Consider the following 21,543-nt stretch of genomic DNA (forward strand, 5'->3'; position numbering starts at 1 on the left):
GTTACCTTAGTAGTTCATTTCTTCTTATGGCTGGGTAGCATTCCGTTGAATATACCATAATTTGTTTATCTGATCACCGATCGATGGACCTTTCAGTGGTTTCCTGTTTTTTTGCTTTTGAATAAAGCTACTGTGAATATTTGTATACAAGTCTTTGCATGAATACGTTTACTTGGGTAAATACTTAGGAGTAGAATTGCTGGGTTATACAGTAAGTGTCTGCTGAACCTTATAGGAAAGTGCCAGTTTTCCAGAGTGAGTGTAGCGTCTTCCGTTCCAACCAGCAGCGTGTGAGAGCTGTAGTTGCCCCCACATTTTTATCCTTACTTGGTATTTTGACCTTTTAACTTTGGCCATCATCCTGGTAAGTATGCAGTGGTATTTCACTGTGTTTTCCCCCCTATGTCTTCGTTGGTTTGTTTTTATTGTTGAGGTATAATTACATACAATAAAATGTATCCTTTAAATTTAGCACAGTTTTTTTATTAGTAGATTTTTATTTTTTTATTTTTAGTTTCAGGTGTACAAAACAATGTCATAGACATTTACACCCCTCACAAAGTGATAATCCCCTCCCCCAGTCTACTGCCCCTTTGACATCGTATATAGCAGTTACAATTCCATTGACTCTATTCCCTGTGATGTACTCCACATTCTGTGACTATATATATATATATTAAATTACAGTTGATATTCAGTATTATTCAGCTTCAGCTTCAGGTGTACAGCGCAGTGGTCATGAATCTACAGTCCCTGAAGTGGTCTCCTTAATAAGACAAGTGTCCATCAGATACCCTACAGAATCTTTACAACAGTATTGATTATATTCTCCAAACTGTCTTTCGTATCCCCGGGGCTATCTTGTGGTTACCGATTGTGCTTTCGAATCCCCTCACCTTCTCCCTCATCCCCACTCCCCTCCCAACTAGCAAACCTCAGTTTTTCCTCTATGTCTCTGAGACTGTTTCTGATTAGTTTGATCCTTTATCCTATTCTTAGATTCCTCATATATAAGTGAGATCATATGGTATCTGTCTTTCTCTGTCTGACTTATTTCACTTTAGCATAGTGTTCTCTAGGTCCATCCATATCATTGCGAATGGTAAGATTTCATTCTTTAGAGCCGAGTAATACTCCATTGTATAAATGTAGCACAATTTTTTAATAAAAATATGGAACGCTTCACGAATTTGCATGTCATTCTTGCGCAGGGGCCATACTAATCTTCTCTGTATCATTCCAGTTTTAGTACATGTGCTGCCAAAGCGAGCACTTAGCATAGTTTTTTAAAGAGATAACATTTTTAATCATCAGAAAGTGAACTAGAGGCCAATCACAGAAAACTCTGACATATTAATTCCACTATTAAAACGTATGATTCAACTTCCCAATTTAATATTTATTTTTAGTTAATATGGTTTATAAATCAGTTCTGTTTGCCCTTTTAATTGCTGATTGATTGTTTTTATACCCACATGATTGATCTTAAAGCCACTCTGGATAGTAAGGAAGTTTCATGACAAAAATGAAGGTGAACTGTGGAAGCAAGTAGCAGTTTTATGAGGTTTGACAAGTGAATACATTGTCACCTAACCAGCAGCATCACAGTGAAGATACAGAACCTCTCTTATCACCCCAAAATATTCTCTCCTGCTCCCTTGTTGTTTCTCCCCATCCTGACAATCACTGATCTGTTTTCTGACTCTTGGGTTTTTGTCATTCCTGATACTGATTTGCATTTCCCGTATAACTAAAGATGTTATTTTATGTTATCTTCTTTTGTGAAGTCTTTTTCAAATCTTTTGCCTATTTAAAAAAAAAATGTTGGATTGTCTTATTGAGTTGAGAGGTTTGTTTGTTTGTTTTTAGTTCAGGTTGGTACAAGTCCTTTGTCAGATATGCATATTGCAAACATTTTCTCCCCTTCTGTAATTTGCTCTTTCATTTTCTTAATGGTCTCTCTTAAAGAGCAAAGATTTAAAATTTTTATGTCTGCTGCTGAGGTCCCAGGACAGATGCAAGAAAAAAAGAGTCCTCGCGCTTTCTGTCTGTCTCATTGTGGCAGCCAAGATTGAATAGGGGAATACAATGAAAAAAAAATTTTTTTTATTAAGTCTAGTTTATCAAACTTGTGTTTTTTGCTTTAGTCTTATTTAGGAAATCTTTGCTTCTCCCTGTGTTGCAAAGATTTCCTTCTGTGTTCTCTTCAAGTTTTGTGGTTGTAGCTTTTACACTTAAGTCTATGATGCATTTTAATGTGTGTTTGGTGTGACATGAGGGTGGAGACACAGTTTTTCCATATGTGAATATCCAGGTGCTGCAGCAGCATCTGTTGAACAGACCTTCCCTTCCCCATTGAATTGCCTTGGCACAATATGGTATCATTTTAGGGGGTTGCTTTCATGACAGTGGAAGTTAATCCTCTGACAGCAGACCTTTCTAAAGCAGTAGGAATTCACCTGTGGGCATCCTGATTCTGGATCCCACGGTGATCCTGAATTTTGCTGAGGTGCTGTGGGGGGCTGATGGCTTCAATTCATTCAACCCGGTTTCTTAAATATCAATTACATTTCCGTTTCCATCTTCTGCACCTACTAGAAGTTGGCAAAGACCCCTGCCAGTGGGCTCGGTGTGAATGTGACCAACCAGGATGGCTCCTCCCCTCTGCACGTCGCCGCCCTGCATGGCCGGGTTGACCTTGTTCCCCTCCTCTTGAAGCACGGAGCCAGTGTGGGTGCCAGAAACGCAAAGCAAGCTGTCCCACTCCATCTGGCCTGCCAGCAAGGCCACTTTCAGGTATGGTTCTGTCTCTTGGGCAGAGTGTTAGGGGGCTCGCTTTTGGTAGGAACCCCTCCTGCTGGGAATGCTACACAGGAGCGCGGGTTGGGCGGCTGGCCCAGAGCACTTCACCTGTCCTTCCACCCAGCCCCAAGATTCTAGGTGCACATGGCAGGACCACTCAGCAACAGCACACAGATCTCTGGTGCTTCTAGGGTGGAGCCAGTCCCCCTCCCACTGCCATTCATATGTGGGTGGCGCAGGCTGTCGCTCCAATTCTGACCCCAGCAGGAGCTGTCTCTGGTCCTGGGGTGTTAGTCTCCAGGGCTCTGGCCATGTCGTAGCACCTTTCCCTTCCCACAGCCTGTGTGAGCCCTTCATAGAGTTAGGCCCCTCTGCGGGAGGGTCAGGAGATCATTGTGGAATGATTGACTTTTTTAAAGTCTTGTTTTTCTTTTTGAAAATTGTCTATGCATGCTTTTTCATTTTCGCCTAGTCTGTAAGCTTTCTAAAGTCAGGAACCATGCTTCAGGTCCACCGTCTCTCTCATAACACCTAGCACAGTGCTTCAAGCACCATTTCCCTCATCTGTAAACCTGGAGTGGGCATTCCAGCTCGCCATACGGTAGATCCAATGATTAAATGAAAAAATGGAGTGCCTGGCACACAGTCGCCTCACAGCAAATGTTCATCCCTCCCCCCTGCAGGTACCTGCTTTCTCCTAAGGTCAGATGCGTATCTAAAGAACTTTCTAGATAAACTTAGAGAACTAAATCAAAAGAATATCAAGTTAGAGGATTTCTCTCCGCAAATTTCAATTAAGGTTGAAAGTCATTCCTCTCTGCGCTAGGTGGTGAAGTATCTACTAGAGTCCAAGGCAAAACCTGACAAAAAGGATATAAGTGGAAACACCCCCCTCATTTACGCCTGTTCAAGTGGCCACCATGAAGTCGCAGCACTGTTGCTACAGGTAAGGGCCCCACAGCCCCGGAGCCCCGACACTGGTCAGTGATGGGCATCTCCTCACCGGGCGAGCCCCTGGCAGTGCCTGCAGACAGACAGGGGCAGCCAGGCCTCTCGCCCTTTGTGTTGAGCTGCCCCTGGAGCTTCGCACCCAATTTGCACGCGATGGCTCTTTGACGGGAAGTGGGGTGTCCGCGTCCATGCTGTGTCAGGGGTGCAGAGCTGAGGACGCAGGCACAGTGTTGGCCGAAGGTGGGTCTTGCCTCATTTACTAGGGTAGAGTTGAGTGGTCACCTTCAGTGCGAGCTGAGGAGCCTTTGTCACTGCTGCTTTTTTTCTTCTCTTGATAACGGTTATATGTGTTGATTACAGGACAGAGAATCTAAAGAAGCAGAGAAAAAAAACAGCTTGTCTGTTATAATCCCATCACTCAGAGGCAACTAATGCTGGTGAACTTTAAAAAATAAACGTGCACAGTTTAGATCAGTATTGTCTATCTTGCTTGTTTTCACTCAAGGTAGAAAATTGGCTATAAAATCTCAATTTTTAATGGTTGCGTAACTGTGGATGTACCATAGTTTGTTTTTGTGTGTTTAATTTAACTGTTCTTGCTCTACACATTTAGGCAACATGTGTTTTTTTTCTGCCATAATGCTGCAGTGAATATCTTTGAACATAAATCTTTTTTCTCAGTATTGGTTTTACCCCCAACATTTTAAGAAAAAATTTCAGACATACAGAAAAATGGAAAGACTTATATACACACCACCTGGATTCTGCATCGGTAGCTTCTAACATTCCTTCTGCTTGTACTGCTTCTCTTTCTAGCATGGGGCCTCCATTAACGCTTCTAACAACAAGGGCAATACCGCCCTGCACGAGGCCGTGATGGAAAAGCACGTCTTCGCCGTGGAGCTGCTTCTGCTTCATGGCGCATCAGTGCAGGTCATGAACAAGAGGCAGTGCACGGCCATCGACTGTGCAGAGCAGGTGAGCGGGGGAGCTGAAGACTGAGGGCGTCCCTGGCCCCCTCTCAGCTCCCTTTGGATTTGTTGTGTGTAAACCAGGTCTGACCTTGCCCCAGCCAGAGTTCTGAATTGCTGGGCCTGTCTGAGTTTGTGCACTGGGCCTCTGCCAGCGTAGCTAAGTGCCTGGTCCTTGGTCACCTGGTCAGAGGTGGGCCGCTCGGGAGCCAGGAGTTGGTCCTTCGGGGATAGTTTTCAAAGGCCTAGTGGAGATGCTGCCCCAGCAGCTGCAGGTGTCAGCATCCTCGTCTGGGCCCCTGACTAGCTCTCAGATCCTCACAGAAGCAGTGAGTTCAGACAACGCTGTGGTGTCACCCTCCCTGCCCTGGGGATCCACCTGTGGTCTTAGCAGCATGATGGAGAGTTTGTTCAGTGGGTGGCTTTAAAACTTCTTGCATTCTGTAAAGAGAATTATAAAGACCAGTTTCCCACTCTCCCAGTGCCATGGGTGTCTGCCATGGAGAAATGGTGAGGAAAAAGTCCTTTTCTTCTGGGAGAAGGAAGCTCTTTCCTGTTCCTGTTTTCATGTTGAATCTTTATCTAGTTGTCTACTCAGGGCAGACAAGTAGTAGGCTTTAAATGGCGCTACTGACATGTTAAAGTCACCATAAAGCCAACCTGCTCATAGGCTAATTATATTAATTTCTGAATTTCAGTGACATTTCTTAACAGTATTGAAATATTTTAAACTTACGATTTAGCACTTTCTCAAATGATGATACCGATGGATGTCTTTTATGGCGTACTTACTGCGTGCTGGGGCCTCGAGAACCTCACGATAACTAGAATCCTAGCTCCTCTTGCTCTGTGTCAGCCGAGGGCACAGAGCAGTAACCCTGGCCCCGAGTCCGCAGCGGAGACAGAGCAGAGCCAGGCTCCCAGTGCTGGGCTGCGCTTAACCACTAGGCCTTACGGCCTCAACGTTTTGTCTATCGTTGCTTCTTCCTTTTCTGCCTAGCTACAGAAGATTGACATTTAGATCAAAAACAGGCGATTATCTGCTGAGAAAGAATAAAAAAATATTTTACTATTAACCCTTTCCCTTTCAAATTGTAGAATTCAAAAATAATGGAATTACTTCAGGTAGTGCCAAGCTGTGTGGCCACGTTAGATGACGCTGGCGAAACAGATGGCAAGGAGTACGTTACCGTGAAGATCAGGAAAAAATGTAAGAACGTCTTTCTGTCATTCTCAAGTTGGGTTTATTTGGAAGTTCATGAATAGTTGCTGGTGTTCATTTAATTGTGAATATAAAATGTAATCATAATTATGACAGGAGATGGGATTCGGCACCAAAGAAATATATGTTACATCCTAATTTTTGATACTAGTTTTCCAGTTGGTTGGGATGGTACCTGTCAACATTACCTTGAAGGTCAGACCACTCACCAATTAGAGAGGAGGAGCAACCTCCAGGCGTTTCTTTCATGCCTCACGTTCCAAAGCCAGGTGTTTTTCTGAGCATTTCCTGGACATCAGGGTAAATGCTACCTTTAAAGCATTTTTTCGGTTGATGCTAATTAGAACAGCAGTTGCCAAAGACGGATAGGGCTAAAGTGTTTGCTCCTTTTTTTAAGTTGTTACAGTTTAGATGGAGTCCTTTATTTTTTGTTTTTTAATGACAGTATGATTTTGTAATGCAATCGTGAATACACCCACTCGCGTGTCTGAGTAATCCTGAGGCCGTCTCACTGTAATTGGCTGTGGCTGGGGAATATCAGTGTATTAAGGATTTATCTTTGTTTCATGGGGTTCACACAATAATAGACATTTGCTAATATGTTTCTTTAAGCAAATGCAATGATTCATTTTCAATTTTTTTGTTAAACTGAGAAAATTGAAAGTTCATATCTATGCCATAATTTTAAAACAATTCTTAAACTATTTTGGAGGTTTTCAGATGTTTATCCTTTTATTTACAGGGAACTCAAAAATGTATCATCTACCAAATGAACCTTTTATGAGACAGTTTTACTTTGTCCACTCAGTTGGTCAGCTTAAGTAAGTATAAAATTTGAGTTGATTTCTGTACTTTTGACCCCACCTTTACTTAAAGCCTCTTGAAATGATGGATAAATCTGCATTCTCATCAAATGCTGCCACCTTGTGGTCAATCGCAGTGTTTGCACCACTACCCTACACATTTATTACATTACTGTGTTTTGGGTTTCAGGGGAAGGACTTCAAAGGAGATTATGGCAAGAGATAGAAGTGTCCCTAATTTTACCGAAGACTCTTTGCATGAGGTGAGTTATTAAACACTGGGTTATAATCATACTCTTTAAAGTTTGGCTTTTTAAAAAATTAATCCATGGTAAACACATTTCTCGTTGCATTATTCCCTTCACTGTAAGCGTTAATAACAAAACAAGTTCTTTAGTCGGACTGTCAAGAATATAGACTTCACTTATTGTTACATTTAAAATATACATTTCTGAGCTGAGAAAGGAAAGTGAGCAAAAAGTGGAAAATAGTTATATGCATGGAAAGATGCTGTAATTAGTTCATGGTGTGTGTACTTGGTGAAATATCTCAAATTTCACTACCTAAGCAAATTCACTAATGTGTTAATCACTAACATAAGGACAAAAACAAGTTTGTATGTAGATGGGTAAAAACTTCTCCAAATATGGTATGAAGTTGCTCACATAGACCATTGTGTATGTGGCCATCTTCCTACAGCAGTATTCAATCAGTTATAAAAAGAAGCCAGCTTTACATTCTGTGGTGCTATTAGGTGACTCTTCTCAGAAACATGACTCTTCTTATTTGCTGCTTGTCGACATAACATATAACTATTGATGAAACATTGAATTTATAGTATGTGTGGCAGAGGTTTGTTGGAACAAACATACATTCTCAATCTTTGTTTTAGAGAATTCAAGTGATTTTTGTTAACATGCCTAACTTTGATTTCATGTTTAATCTTTCATGACTTGGCTAGTAGACCCGCTGCTGGGTGGGAAACCGGCAAACTTGGAAATCGGCCGTGGTTCAGTCAGGTGCTAGCTTTTCCCTTGCCAGCGATGGGACTTGAGGCCGATTGCTTAACTTGGCTGATCCTGTTTCCTCCGCTGTAGCACGGGGAGCACAATGGTACACACCTGTCAGAGCGCTAAAGGTTAAATTTGAAAGCACATAAAGCATTTACGCTTGTGTCTGACGCACGTCAGACTATATCACCACAGGAATAGCAGAGTGGGAAGTCCCAAGCCCATTGGATGGCACGTATAAGCTCTCAAGGGTAGCTGTTATTATCGCGGCGGTTGTTTGAAGTACAGTGCACATGTGAACGCTTGAATTGTACCATCTCTCTAGCCAGGGAGGCAAAGAATGAGACAAAAACAGAGTAACATGCCAGACCAGAGCAGACCTCAGACTGCTACCAGAGGAGATGGCGATCAGCCCGAGAGGCCTGGACTGAAACAAACTGCTCCTGGAAACAGGCGTATGCTCCGTAGACACACTGTCAATGAGGTCGTTGTACCCAAGGGCCCAGAGACTGCTGGCAACCTCACCACTTCCCAGGAGGGTAGTGTTTCCCAGTCTTAACAGTAAGAAGGAATTAACTTGGCTGCTACGAAGTAAGTCCTGAACAAGAAGATGCCAAGTGTGAGCGTAGAACTAAATGGATTCTATTTGACTTGAGAGAAACGCAGAAAGTTCCCGAAAGCTTTTCTGTGGCTGGAAGAATGCAACAAAGAAAACGATCACCATCTCTTTCCTCTTCAAAGCTAATGAATACACTTGAAAAGAAACGGATGAAAATTTCAGTGGTGTCCAGATCCATGAGGGGTGTATGTTTCTTCTTAAGTATTAGCGTTCCTTGGTTGCAGTAAGGTTTCATCACCAGATTCTGACCTCCTCCTACTGAAAGGTGCTAAACCTCTGTGATGTGTATAAATTGACAAACCACAAGCTAAAAGAATTCCTTCATCTGGGATAAGCTGAAGAGAAGCAATGTAGGTTTCACAGTACGGGCTGGGCAGAAATGTCACGTGTGAATGAAGAAAATAGGACCAGGAAAATGTTCCTTTGCAAAGCACTTGAACCCAAAGATGCCTAAATGCTATTTAGATGCTCTTTTGAGTGGAAAGGACCTCTAGGACCTGCTCGACACGATGTACATAGGGAAAGTTGAGTATAATTTTTCTTACAACAGAGTTAAGTACAGGTATTTGATAAGTGCCCATCTGCGCCTGTAGCAGTGGCTGTAGGAACATGCCTTTCCATTAAGAACCGTCCCTTAAATGTCACACATGAAGGATGGTAACTAAACTAGAAAGTAGATTTGGCACATCTTTTCTTAGTCTTTTGATTCAAATTCAAAATTTACAGCACAAACCAGGTCAAAGTTATTTTAAGTTGGAATTTATTGCCATTTACTCCTTTTTATGAATTACTATAGATTATACTCTTATTTTTTTATGTTATTAATTGGTCTAGAGCCACACACATGGGTTTGTCCTGGGTACATTCTCAAGTAACTTTGTAATAAGGAAATGGTTCTGCGCATGTTCTTAGAAATACTTGTGTATGTATAGAAGGGCGGGGCTGATTATTTTTCTACAAAGTAATTTATGATTTCTAATTTTCTAATGTGCCTTGGGTATGTGCCAAATGATGGAAAAGAAGCAGTAAACTTTATGATTCTTGGAGAGTGTCATGGTATCCTTTTTTTAGTTCATGTTTTGCTGTGGAGAAGTGTTTTCTAAGCCTCTCTGCTGTAAACGTGCTTTGTGTATGGCAAAATCTTCCTCCATTGGATGGATATACATTTTATTTTTCAGTTATAGATGCGCGTGACTGAAACTTGTAGTCTGGCTCACTGAGAGCAGACCGTTACCCGTCCACGCCGACTAGGGCTGACAATGCATTAGTGCCTAGGGCCCTCACAGTTTTCTTTTAAAAGCAAAACAAAAATGAATACAGCTTCTTAGTCCAAACAGGAAACATGCACTGTTGCTTTGCCAATTTTTCATCCTTTTCCCCAGTTTTGAACAAAACAACTCATTAAGTTGCTACCATCCTAATTAAGAAACTATATCCTATGCAGTTTATCAGCACAGCCATTTCTATATTTTGGATGGTGCGATACAATTTTTAAATTATACCTCTATGTATACATACTCCTGTTTAATTTTAAATTGCCCTGGCTAGCAGAATCGTCAAATGAAGAAATCGGCTCAGAGAAGTAAGGGGACTAATTTGCTTGCATTATCAGAGCTGGGGTCGAGGCCTGATTGGCTGTGATTGGCGGTGTCATCCAAATGGACAGTTTCCAGCTTGGTGTACACTTTATCTGGAGGTATGAGTACCCTGAATGGGACTGGCAACCTTAGGGGAGGAGTTTCCTCTTGAGCTACTGTGGTAACCAGCAGGGTGAGCCTTCTGAACTGATTTACCTCGATTATTTTCAAAAACACGTTTTTCTCCAGTTCTTTACTAAATTTGGTAACTCAGAAATTGGTAATGCCCAAATTTCTATTTTGTGTAAGACTGTTTTTTGGGGGGTTTTTTAAAGATTTTATTGGGGAAGGGGAACAGGACTTTTATTGGGGAACAGTGTGTATTTCCAGGACCTTTTATTGGGAACAGTAGTGTGTTTTTCCCAGGACTCATCAGCTCCATCCAAGTCACGTTGTTGTCCTTTCAGTCTTAGCTGTGGAGGGCGCAGCTCAGCTCCAGGTCCAGTTGCCGTTGCTAGTTGCAGGGGGCGCAGCCCACCATCCCTTGCGGGAGTCGAACTGGCAACCGTGTGGTTGACAGGACCGCTCCAACCAACTGAGCCATCCAGGAGCTCAGCGGCAGCTCAGCTCAAGGTGCCATTGTTCAGTCTTAGTTGCAGGGGGCGCAGCCCAGCATCCCTTGCTGGAGTCAAACCAGCAACCTTGTGGTTGAGAGGTCGTGCTCCAACTAAGGTATCCGGGAGCTCAGCAGCATCCCGTTGACTTCATTCTAGTTGCGGAGGGTGCAGCTCGCTGGCCCATGTGGGAACTGAACTGGCAGTCCTGTTGCCCAGAGCTCATGTTCTAAACAACTGAGCTACCCGTCCGCCCCAAGAATGTTTTGAATTCAAAGCATTGTCAGTCAAATTATAAAATTTATCATAACCACTCCCCACTCCCTAGACTGAAATGTACTCCACCCTTGTTTGCCTTCAGGAACTTCTAGCTTTGGGGGCAGCCGAATGGCTGTTGGTTAGAGCACGAGCTCTGAACAACAGGTTGCCAGTTCGATTCCCACATGGGCCATTAAGCCCTCCACCACTAGATTGAAGACAATGAGCTGCCACTGAGCTTACAGAGGGGCAGCCGGATGGCTCAGCTGTTTAGAACGTGAACTCCCAACAACAGGGTTGCCAGTTCAATTCCCATGTGGGATGGTGGGCTGCACCCCCTGCAAATAAGATTGAAAAACGGAGACTGCACTTGGAGTTGAGCTGCACCATCCACAACTAGATTGAAAGACAATGGCTTGGAACTGATGGGCCCTGGAGAAACACACTGTTCCCCAATATTCCCCAATAAAATTTTTAAAAAATTGTTTAAAAAACAACGGGCTGGCCTGGTTGCTCAGGCGGTTAAAGCTCCGTGCTCCTAATTCCGAAGGCTGCCGGTTCTATTCCCACATGGGCCAGTGGGCTCTCAACCACAAGGTTGCCAGTTCAATTCCGCGAATCCCGCAAGGGATGGTGGGCAGCGCCCCCTGCAACTAAGATTGAACATGGCACCTTGAGCTGAGCTGCCTCCCAGATGGCTGTTGGTTGGAGCGTGGGCTCTCAACCACAAGGTTGCCAGTTCAATTCCTCAAGTCCCGCAAGGGATGGTGGGCTGCACCCCCTGCAACTCGCAATGGCAACGACCTGGAGCTGAGCTGCGCCCTCCACAACTAAGACTGAAAGGACAACTTGACTTGGAAAAAAGTCCTGAAAGTACACACTGTTCCCCAATAAAGTCCTGCTCCCCTTCCCCAATAAAATCTTTTAAAAAAACACAAAAAAACTTCTAGCTTTGGGGACTTTGGGGTGGCTGGTTAGCTCAGTTGGTTAGCACGTGGTGCTAATAACACCACGGTTGCCAGTTCGATCCCCACATGGGCCACTGTGACCTGTGCCCTCCTTTAAAAAAAAATATTACAAGAACTTCTAGCCTTGTACAGAGAACCACTTTCTATTCTTAAGTGTCTGGACAGTTCGATCACGATCTTTAAACACATTTACACCAGTAGCTGCCGTTAGGACAGTGGTTATTCTGAGAAAACGTGTAACAAGACTTGCTGAGAATCGTCTAGTCTCCCTCCAGCATTTTTATATAAATGAGACTTGAGCAAAATTTACCTGTAATTGGGATTTTTTGCAAAATTCTTGATCAAAATTTACTTTTGACTATTTAATTCTGTTCCTTTAAATTTCTTTTTTTATGTTCTTCATGGTTCTCGTTCATTTGTTCATTCAGGAAAGCTAGACATTTAATTCCAACTCTTTCTTCATTCACTACTTACAAATTTCAAGTCTCAAATAGAGTAAGCTCTCAAATATAGTTTAAACGCATCAGCAGTATGCTAGCTAAAGCGGAGACAGGGCTTGTAAACCACATTTCCCATCACTTTTCTGGAACTAATCTTATTCATCTTTCTAAATGTTACATCTTCCTCCTGGGCTGGGTCTCACAGGACTAAAACATCTAAAAAGTTACACTGAACAGCTCACTTGAGAGTTACATTTATTATTTAAATTTATGAGTAAAGGTTTCAGAACCTAGTGGGAGTAAAGCACAATGTAAGAGATGACATTTGCTGCAAGTTACCTGCAGCTTATCAGTGAAGCACCCAGAACATTTCTACCAAAATGTAAACTGTTAAACTGTCTCAACCAGATTTGAATCATCAGAAGTCATCATTTCTCTTACAAACATGTTTATCACTGTTCAAGTTTATTGCCAGTATGTCCTGGTTATTTGGGGAATTCTTTTCAATGGAAGTATCACTCTAGTTATAGACTTTTTGGATAGGGGCAAGATTTGTTAGATAATATATCTCAATGCAGTTGAAACGATGATAAATGAAACCAAAGCTATGAATTTTCTTACATTAAATGTTAAGTACTATCTGCAGTCAGAAAAACAGCTTGCCTGCTTTCAGAACCTGTGTCTTGGAAATATTAGATGTTAAATATTAGAGATTAAAGTTGGTTCAGCTTAATCCATGGGCTTTTAACGCGCACCATGCTACTGCATGCTATTTTCTTCTTACTGAAGACCACTCGAGCAACTTCTATTTCTGCTAAGGCCATTTTCCTACCTAACACTAATATCATAATTACAAAAGATATATTCATGCTGCTATAGGTTTTTTTGGTAGGAAAGGAAAAAAAGCAAAATGCAGGTTTGTTCATTCATGGTACTACGGTACTAAAACAACTTTACCCAAATTGTTTTATTTTACATAACAAGTTTATTTTTCCAAAGGCATATAGACAATAAGTAAACATTCAACCATATCTTAACTTCTGCCAAATATTATCTGTCCTAGAACTGTTCCATTATGTCCCAGTGTCTAAGCATCTTTAAATTCAATAGTCGTCATCTTCATCAGAGTCCATTACTTTTCTTCTGTTGAACTGGGGAGAAAAAACAAGTGTCGTTACATGTTTAATAAAGCACAACTCAGATTTTCTGAGAAGAACTATTTCTGCCTACTACAGGAAGACATTTTTGTCTGTCTTTAAAACAACCTGGTATTTTAGATCTAAGGGGAGCGGGACGACGATGGAAGAGCCTTAAAAATTACACCCTCCATACGGCAGCCTTTTCCCCAAACTCCCACGTGTTACAAAATGGAAATGTCTCTGGCCTGAAATGTGACCAGTAGATGTATATTCAACACACCATTTAAAATACCCATCTTTTTCTTTTGCCGTGTGCATTTAGGGAAACTTACTTTAACTGTGGTTTTCCTTTCTGTTTGTTGGCTTACTTTCTCAAGGATTTCTATTAAACCTTGTTCTGTTACCTAGGATAACCAGCAAGAAAAACAGTCATTTTTTTTAAACAAAGAATTTACGTCAGCAGACTGAATTGTTGTGGTCTTCCTGGGGTGTAGGCAGAGTACCAGAGGGAAGGAGGTGGGACTAAAGGTTGAAGTTACCGGTTATAATTACAGGTACTCCTCTTTTTACTGGGCTTCACTTCATTGCACTTCACAGGTGTTGCACTTTTTTTACAAAGTGAAGGCAAGCTCCTCCACCAGCAAAAAGATTACAACTCACTTTACTGCAGTGGCCTGGAACCGAACCCACAATATCTCCGAGGTATGCCTGTATTGGTTCCTTAGAAAATTTGCTCTGCTCGTCCTCGTTTGAGGAGGGGGGAAAAAGTATCCATCAATTAGCTTCCTCGGAAAAATCCAAAGTTAACAGGTATTTAAGAGCACCTTTATCACCACTAGCAGAAAGACAACCACCTACACCACTCTGTCACATGTCAGGGATACAGACACACCACCTCTGCCCTTAAGACCCTGAGAAGATGAAGTGCAGGTGATAAGTCACTCAGAAAAGACAAACCGGTCATTGTCTCTTCCACACATTCCTAGTGTAAGGGGTCCAGGGCAGGACTGATCCCCTCAGGCTGTGGTGGCAGGTGGGGGAGTGGGGGTGATGCCGTCTGGATCTTGAAGGAAGGCCAGACTTGGCACAATATACCCATTGTGGCATTACAGTAACACACAGAGTAACCAGGAATTTTAGCGCCATCTCATTTGCAAAACAAGCTTAACGTCTGCCTACACTGGTAGTATTTCCATTAGTATTACTGAGAAAGCTTCTTTCCAGTGTAGAAGCAATTTAAGCCAGCTGACCCTACCAGTCATTGGGTCACACAGACATCAACAGGGTCCTACAGCAATGTCAGAAAGGGAGAGCAGAGGAGTTTAGGAAAGGCAATTCGTTATCTTTTAGGATTTATGGTGATACACCTATTCTCTCCTTTAACAATTATTTCCTTAAAATAGTCAACAAGAATTCTGTAACCAGAAGAACATGAAATTGACCTTCTGAAGGTATGTTTTGATACAAGTAGGTTAACGACAGGTAAAACTGCCTCAAGGCAGTCCAAGCTTACCTTCCCACTGAGTTGTCCGTATCTTGCCATCTGTATGAGGTAATTCTCTACTGCTTTAGTTTTTTCAGGCTTTACAAGTGCTAAGTTACTTACTGAAAAGAAAAAAGTAAATATACAAAAAAGCATCAAAATTAAATGCACTTACACCTTAAAACTAAGCACCAGCATTTCCAAAGCACTTCCCAGACTTATTTATGTCTTGAGACTAGCAAAGCAGGTATGGCAGAAGGTACTGCCACCCTTCTTAAAAATGAGGAAACTGAAGTCCAGCCATGCCAGTCTAGTCAAGGCCAAGATTAAACTTGGGTCCTCAGATTCTAAGCCCGATGGCTTTTAGAAAAATACATACGATTGCCCTCTGGAAAACAAATTATACATTACTATACATACGTAATGGCCGAGATCCATCTAAGGCCCCCTCCTCTAAGCTGGGCTTCAAGTTACAATACAGAAGATACTAGTTCATTCCAATGGGCTCATTTAATTTTTTTTCTACATGGTTTTCTTTTTGTTTTTTATTATGAAAAATTATGAACTGAAATGGAGAATACAATAATCCCCCAAGTCCCCATCACCCACGTCAACTACCAGCAACATTTTGTGACTGACTGACGAGTTGTTTCCTATAAGTTTTACCTAATAAGCCCTTGGAGATCATCTCCCTGGTAGAAGAGAACCGAGCTGCTACTTCTAATAATGATTTAAGTACATTTGTTTAGGTTTCTAAACTTCACATTTCTTACAAATGTCTGTATCTTAAGTCTTTTTAGGTTAAACAACTATTTAGAGAGAGCAATAATTTCAGATGTATCTCCCTATTCAACTAACCCAAGCCAATTTTACGGAAATAGCTTAGAAGAAACTGAAGATGCTTACACCGGGCCCGGGCTGACTGATCCAGAACTTGGGCTAAGATACTGTTTCTCATTTCTGCTTCCCTACAACAAAAACAGGTCAAGCAAAATTAGAACTAAGCTGTCAGCATTCCAACTAAACATACAAAAATGTAACTCACTCAATACATTTCCCAAGATGGAAGCCTGCTGAATACACCGACTGTATGCTGTAGTAGGTGCTGTGCGGACAGCAGCAGCTATTATAAGAGTCCACTCTTGCCCTCCAAAGCCAGCTTTATATTATGTGGGTGTAAACCTACCAGGCTGAAACGTAAAACTTTGCATTTTCACAATTCAGGGTAGAGTCTCAGTTCAACCACCATTACCAACACTTATTAAGTACCTTCCGTGTCTCCCCAAAAATAAGACTGGATTTTATATTAAGTTGTGCTCCAAAAGACGCATTAGGGCTTATGTTCAGGGGGTGTCATCCTGAAAAATCATGCTAGGGCTTATCTTCTGGTTAGGGTTTATTTTCGGGGAAACACGGTAGTATGTGAGAGGTACTAGAAATTTGAGATTTGAGTGAGATTTCTGGCAATTAGAAGGACCAAATGATTAATCCATGGAAGTATCTTAGAGATGAAGCTGCCAAGACCTAGGGAGGTTATGTTAAGAGGACACAGAATCGTGGCCAAGCTAGAACCAGATCCCATGTTTGAAGACTCTCAGTTCTATTTTTCGGGTGAGAAGGGAGAGTGAAATTATAACTCTGCAAGTATCTTTGCATCATCCTACCTATCTAAGTAGGAACTAGTTCATGTTAATAGGACAGTGGTTTCAAACCTTTTTTAAGGACTTTGTTTTTAAGCAAAGTCCTTCAAGGAACTTAATACACAACACAGACAACAGCAGAGATTCTTTGGCTGAACTGAGGGGGCGCTGGGACTGGCTGTGCCCACTAACTGCCCCATAGGGTTCCCGGAACATAGGCCATTTCTTTACCACACCTGAGTACTTCAACCCTGCCACAAACTACTGTTACTATATGTCACTGAATCTAAGATGCCATTGATTGTAAGATGAACCATTGTGTTATGTATCTCTAAGAACAAAAAAACCACCCTAGATGAGGAGGCTAATGGGAGATTTCCCCCCACTCACAACTGCGGCATCGAAGAGCAACATCCACAGTACAAGGTAAACAAGAAATAAACCCGCAGAAAGGGACAGCAAGTAAGGATACATGCATAAAACTTGATCCTGAGTGAAGGAAGAAAAAAGTTCCTCTGAAAATTTGAACTTGAAGCTTTAGTCATGCAGGTGTACTGTCTGAATTCATAATACCAGCGTAAAAGGAGGGGGGAAACTTCAAGCAGAGAATTTAATTGTAAGACATCTCAGGTTAGAAATGTACCCAAGGGATGGCAGAAGCAAAGTAAATCCTCTCTGGAAAAATCCAGGACAATAGTGATCAATTATGAGACCTTTTCCAAATTCAGGTATGTTAAAATGTACATCTTAGAATTAATGAAATTCATGTAGGTTTATTTTCTTAGCACTATCCCAGGTGCTTACCATCTCTCTTCTCTCAATAAAATAAGCCACGGAAAGGCAGGATCCTTCTCTGCCTATTTCTACAGACCCAGTACAGTGCCTGACCTAGAGCAGGCTCTCAGTATTTGCTGAGTGAGTTCAAAGGCAGCATGATGGAGGGAGGAAAAAGTAGGGAATTCTTTAATACCGTGTTTCCCCGAAAATAAGACTTAGCCGGATCATCAGCTCTAATGCGTCTCTCGGAGCAAAAATTTATGTAAGACCGGGTCTATGTTATAGTAAAATACGACCGGGTCTTATATTAATTTTTGCTCCAAAAGATGCATTTGAGCTGATGGTCCGGCTAGGTCTTATTTTCAAGGAAACATGGTTTAGTTTCAGTTTTGCAAGATGAAAAAGTTCTGTTGCACAATAATGAGACTATAGTTAACATGACTGAACTGTACACTTAAAAATGGTTCTTATGGTAAATTTTATGTGTTCTTTTATCACAATTAGAAAAAAAGGTAGCATGATGGGGTAACTAAGTAGTCCTTCAATAAGCCTGCCATGTGTGAGGTGTTCCGCCATGTGTGAGGTGTTCCGCCATGTGCTGGGATAAAATAACAATCTAAGAATAGTATAACAGTTAATATTTATCTAGCACTTACTAAATGTGAGGCACTGGACCCCCCTAAGAAGTAGTCCTATTGCTATGCTCATTTCAAGGTAATCGCAGTTTAGCAGAGAAACCAACAGCAACCAGTAACTATTAACAAGGTAAGTGCCATGGGGTTCCACACATTTATTTAACACATTAATAACAAAGTACCTTGATGATTTATGGAAAGATCACTATGTCAGGAAGAACTTTAAGATTCACATACTTATTAAAATAAAGTGAGAAAACCCAAAAACATTGGTGAAACCACCCTTCAAAAAGTTCAGAGCTCCAGCCCATACCTGTGCTTTGCTTCCTGTTGTGCTGCATCGCCAGGATCCTGAAAAAATAATTTTATCTTTTAGTAATTTCACAGAAAAAAAAAAAATATATATATATATATAGGAACTATTTTACTTTCTGATACCTAATCGGCTCCTGCAGGGATAGAAGTCAATTGCCAAATAATTAAAAGTTGGGCCTCCCAGAAGCAATGGGATACCTTCCACTTACTACAATGTTTTGATGAGCTTCTAAAGTCACAATCTAACAGTGTTTTAGCTTGCAAGCAACCATTAGGGAGAGGTGGACCGGTGCAATGAAACCGAATTTTACGAGGTCAGAGTAGTTCCTGGGGGGAATAAAAGGTGCTGCTGTCCTGGGGATGCTCATGATTCAAATGGCGCTTCCTTGGAGACCGTCGCCCTTCATCCCTTCCACGGTCCTCCCCTCTCTTTACAGTTAAGTCATTACTTGAGTCTCTCATCTATGGTATGTAGTGTTTAGTGTCTGGCTCCTCCCCGGCTGTCAACTCCGTCACAGGGGATGGGTATTCCCCGCCGTGCCCTCTGCGCCTGGCACTCAGGACACCCTCGACAAATGTTCATCGACTACTTGGGTCAGAACAACGGAATTCTAGAAAACAATTCGGCTGGAACAGGAATCGAAGCAGGCTAGATCCCAAAGCTAAGAGGACGGAGAGCCGAGGAGCTGAACCTTCTGCTTCGGACCGACGCCGGCCCAGGCGAGACCGACATCTGAGGGGAGCCGACCCCCGGATCGGGAGAGGCCCCCAAGCCGGACCCGCCGGAGACAGCACGTGGTCGGCTTGCCGCCCGAGTTGCCAAGCGACGGAGAGAAAGGCCCAGGCCGGCCTCGGAGTCGGGGCCAGGGGCAGGGTCCTCGGCCACTCGGCCGGGGACCAGCCGCGACGCTTTGAGCCGCGGTCCCCTGGGGCCGCGCCCTCCATCTCACACGAGGGGGGCCTGGGCCTGGCGGGCGGCCGGCGCGCTCACCCCGTGCTTTGCCTGCAGCTCGGCCAGCCTCTGTTTCCGCAGCGCCTCCAATTCCTCCTCTGCCATGCTGCAGCCGTGCGGGTTGAGCAGCCGCAACCCGGCCCCGATCCCCTCCGCTCTCACCGCCCTCCCCACTGCGCAGGCGCCCACGGCGACCAGGCGTCACCAATCCAGCCCGGAGCCGCGCCGCCCGACGCAGCCAGGGCGCCGGGAGAGGCCCGATTTCCCGATAGTCAGTGGTTGAGCGTGGGGCGGGGCGGTGGGCAGAACGAGTGGGCGGAGCCTTCTCCAGCGCGGCCGCATCTTTGCTCTGCACTTGGGGGCATCACCTGGGCTAGGACCGGGTTGTGGATGTACAAAGGTAGAAAACTAAAAACAGGCCATCTTCAAAAAGTATAATAACAGGTAAATTTTGCTAGTGGGCTATTATGTGTTAGGCTCATATTATCTCCATTTATAGATGAGGGTCCTAGGGCTTAGACTGGCTAAGTGGGGTGATGGAAAGGTTCTAAAACTGGATTGTAGTGCGAGTTACACAACTCTTAAATTAGCTAAAAAGACATTAACTTGTACACTTAAAAGGAGTGAAAGGGGGACTGGAGGCAGAGGCAGAAGAGACTCGCTGGTTACCTGAGCATTAAGAAGCCAAGTTAAAGCAAACTTGGAAGGTGAGACGAGGGCAAAAAATGGGGCCTTTCCTCCGAGGTGGGAGCGGGGGTGGGGTGGGGGTAAACTTCTGGAAACTCTTCCTTCCCCACGAGGGCCTGTCGAGCGCCTGTCGGAGGATGTTGGGGTGGGCAGCGGTGGCTACGTGAACTCCCCAGCGGGAGGCATGGCCTTTTCAGTTGGGGACCTTGGTGTGTGTGGAGGGGAAGGTGGTGGAATGCCCAGCTTCCTAATCCTGTTACTCCTGCACGTTAAACACCTGCTGTTTTTCAATTGTGGCAAAATATAAAATTTACCATTTGAAAATATTTTCTCATTCTGTGGGTTGCCTTTTTACTGTTGATAGTATCCTTTGATGCAGTTTTCATTTTGATGAAATCCGACTTACCTACTTTTTCTTTTGTTGTCTGTCCTTTTAGTGTCATATACAAGGAATCATTGCCAAATCCAATGTCATAAAAATTTCCCCTATGTTATGTTCTACAAGTTCTACAGGTTTAGCTTTGATGTTCACGTCTTTGATCTATTTTGAATTGATTTTTGTATATGGTGTAAGGTGGTGGTCCAAACTTTTTTTGTGTTTTTTGTTTTGCATCAGGATATCCTGTTTTCCTAGCACCAATCGTTGAAAAGACTATCCTCTTTCCCCATTGCATAGTCTTGGCACCGTTGTTGAAAATCATTTGCCCATGTATGTGAGAGTTTATTTCTGTGCTATTTTATTCCATTGTTCTATATGTCTGTCTATGCCAGTGCTACACTATGTAGAATACTGTAGCTTTGTAGTAAATTTTGAAGTCAGGAAATGTGAGACCTCCAACTTTGTTCCTTTTCAAGATTATTTTGGCTACTCAGGATCCCTTGAGATTCCATATGAATTTTACAGTAAATTTGTCTTCTTCTTCAAAAAACATCATTGGGATTTTGATAGAGATTGCATTGAAACTGCAGATTGCTTTGGGGAGTATTGTCATCTTAACACTATTAAGTTTTCCAATTCATGAATACAGGGTATCTTTCCATTTGTGTCTTCTTTAATTTCTTTCAGCAAAATTTTGAACTTTTTGGTGTGCAAGTCTTTTGCCTCCTTGGTTCAGCTTATTTCTATGTAGTTTATTCTTTTTATGATAATATATTTGGAATTGTTTCCTTAACTTCAGTTTTTGATTCTTTGTTAATGTATAGGAATAAAATGATTTTGTGTTGACTTTGCATCCTACAACTTTGCTGAATTTATTAGTTCTAACATTTTTTAAATTTAAAAAGATTCCATTTTTCAAATGGAATCTCTAGGCTTTTCTACATGTAAGTTCATGTTGTTTGCAGAGATAATTTTACTTCCTTTCAAATTGGATGCCTTTTATTTTTTTCTTGCCTACTGGCTCTGGCTAGGACTTCCAGTATTATGTTGAATAGATGTGGTGAAAGTAAGCATTCTTGTTTTGTTCCTGACCTCAGAGGAAAGCTTTCAGTCTTTCACTATTGAATATGATGTTAGCTGTGGGTTTTTCATATATGGCCTTTATTATTTGGAGGTAGTTACCTTCTATTCCTAGTTTGTTGAATTTTTTCTTTTATCATGAAAGGGTGTTGAATTTTGTCAAATGCTTTTTCTGCATCAATTGAGATTATGTGTTTTTCCCCTTCTGTTACTGTGTTGTA

General features: G+C 42.4%; 2 protein-coding genes and 1 non-coding gene across 5 annotated transcripts in view; 1 reads left to right on the forward strand and 2 right to left on the reverse strand.

Annotated features, from left to right (window-relative positions):
- ANKRD27 (ankyrin repeat domain 27) overlaps window positions 1-9,422 on the forward strand; it is a 49,663-nt gene extending 40,241 nt beyond the window's left edge. For 2 of the 3 annotated variants that reach the window (XM_074314441.2, XM_074314440.2), the window contains 7 exons: window positions 2,599-2,796; window positions 3,629-3,748; window positions 4,570-4,731; window positions 5,823-5,934; window positions 6,689-6,767; window positions 6,940-7,012; window positions 8,085-9,422. In XM_074314441.2, the coding sequence (XP_074170542.2) occupies window positions 2,599-2,796; window positions 3,629-3,748; window positions 4,570-4,731; window positions 5,823-5,934; window positions 6,689-6,767; window positions 6,940-7,012; window positions 8,085-8,318 (978 nt within the window). In that variant the 3' untranslated portion in view covers window positions 8,319-9,422. The remainder of the gene's footprint in view (window positions 1-2,598; window positions 2,797-3,628; window positions 3,749-4,569; window positions 4,732-5,822; window positions 5,935-6,688; window positions 6,768-6,939; window positions 7,013-8,084) is intronic. The other variant, XM_074314443.2, reaches the window with a different exon arrangement.
- On the reverse strand, window positions 1,167-1,273 carry LOC141567754 (U6 spliceosomal RNA). The gene has a single exon (XR_012490583.1). It is a non-coding gene; the product is annotated as a U6 spliceosomal RNA (small nuclear RNA).
- A 3,775-nt stretch (window positions 9,423-13,197) lies between the features above and the next one.
- PDCD5 (programmed cell death 5) lies at window positions 13,198-19,373 on the reverse strand. The gene is made up of 6 exons (XM_019742686.3): window positions 19,216-19,373; window positions 18,223-18,260; window positions 15,764-15,825; window positions 14,888-14,979; window positions 13,707-13,778; window positions 13,198-13,386 (listed from the first exon to the last, which is right to left on the reverse strand). The coding sequence occupies exons 1-6, from the start codon at window positions 19,279-19,281 to the stop codon at window positions 13,339-13,341; spliced, it is 378 nt and encodes a 125-aa protein (XP_019598245.1). The 5' UTR covers window positions 19,282-19,373; the 3' UTR covers window positions 13,198-13,338.
- Between the last annotated feature and the right edge of the window lie 2,170 nt (window positions 19,374-21,543).

Source organism: Rhinolophus sinicus, chromosome 8, assembly GCF_057876585.1.
Source record: "Rhinolophus sinicus isolate RSI-liver-muscle chromosome 8, RSI-T2T, whole genome shotgun sequence".
In the NCBI taxonomy this organism is placed as follows: Eukaryota; Metazoa; Chordata; class Mammalia; order Chiroptera; family Rhinolophidae; genus Rhinolophus; species Rhinolophus sinicus.

Coding starts and splice junctions, on each gene's coding strand:
- PDCD5 (XM_019742686.3), bottom strand. CDS start 19,281: ATGGCAGAGGAGGAATTGGAGGCGCTGCGGAAACAGAGGCTGGCCGAG. Junction 14,980..15,763: donor TCAGTCAGCCCGGGCCCGGT/GTAAGCATCTTC, acceptor TTTTCTTTTCAG/TAAGTAACTTAGCACTTGTA. Junction 13,779..14,887: donor ACGGACAACTCAGTGGGAAG/GTAAGCTTGGAC, acceptor TGGTTATCCTAG/GTAACAGAACAAGGTTTAAT.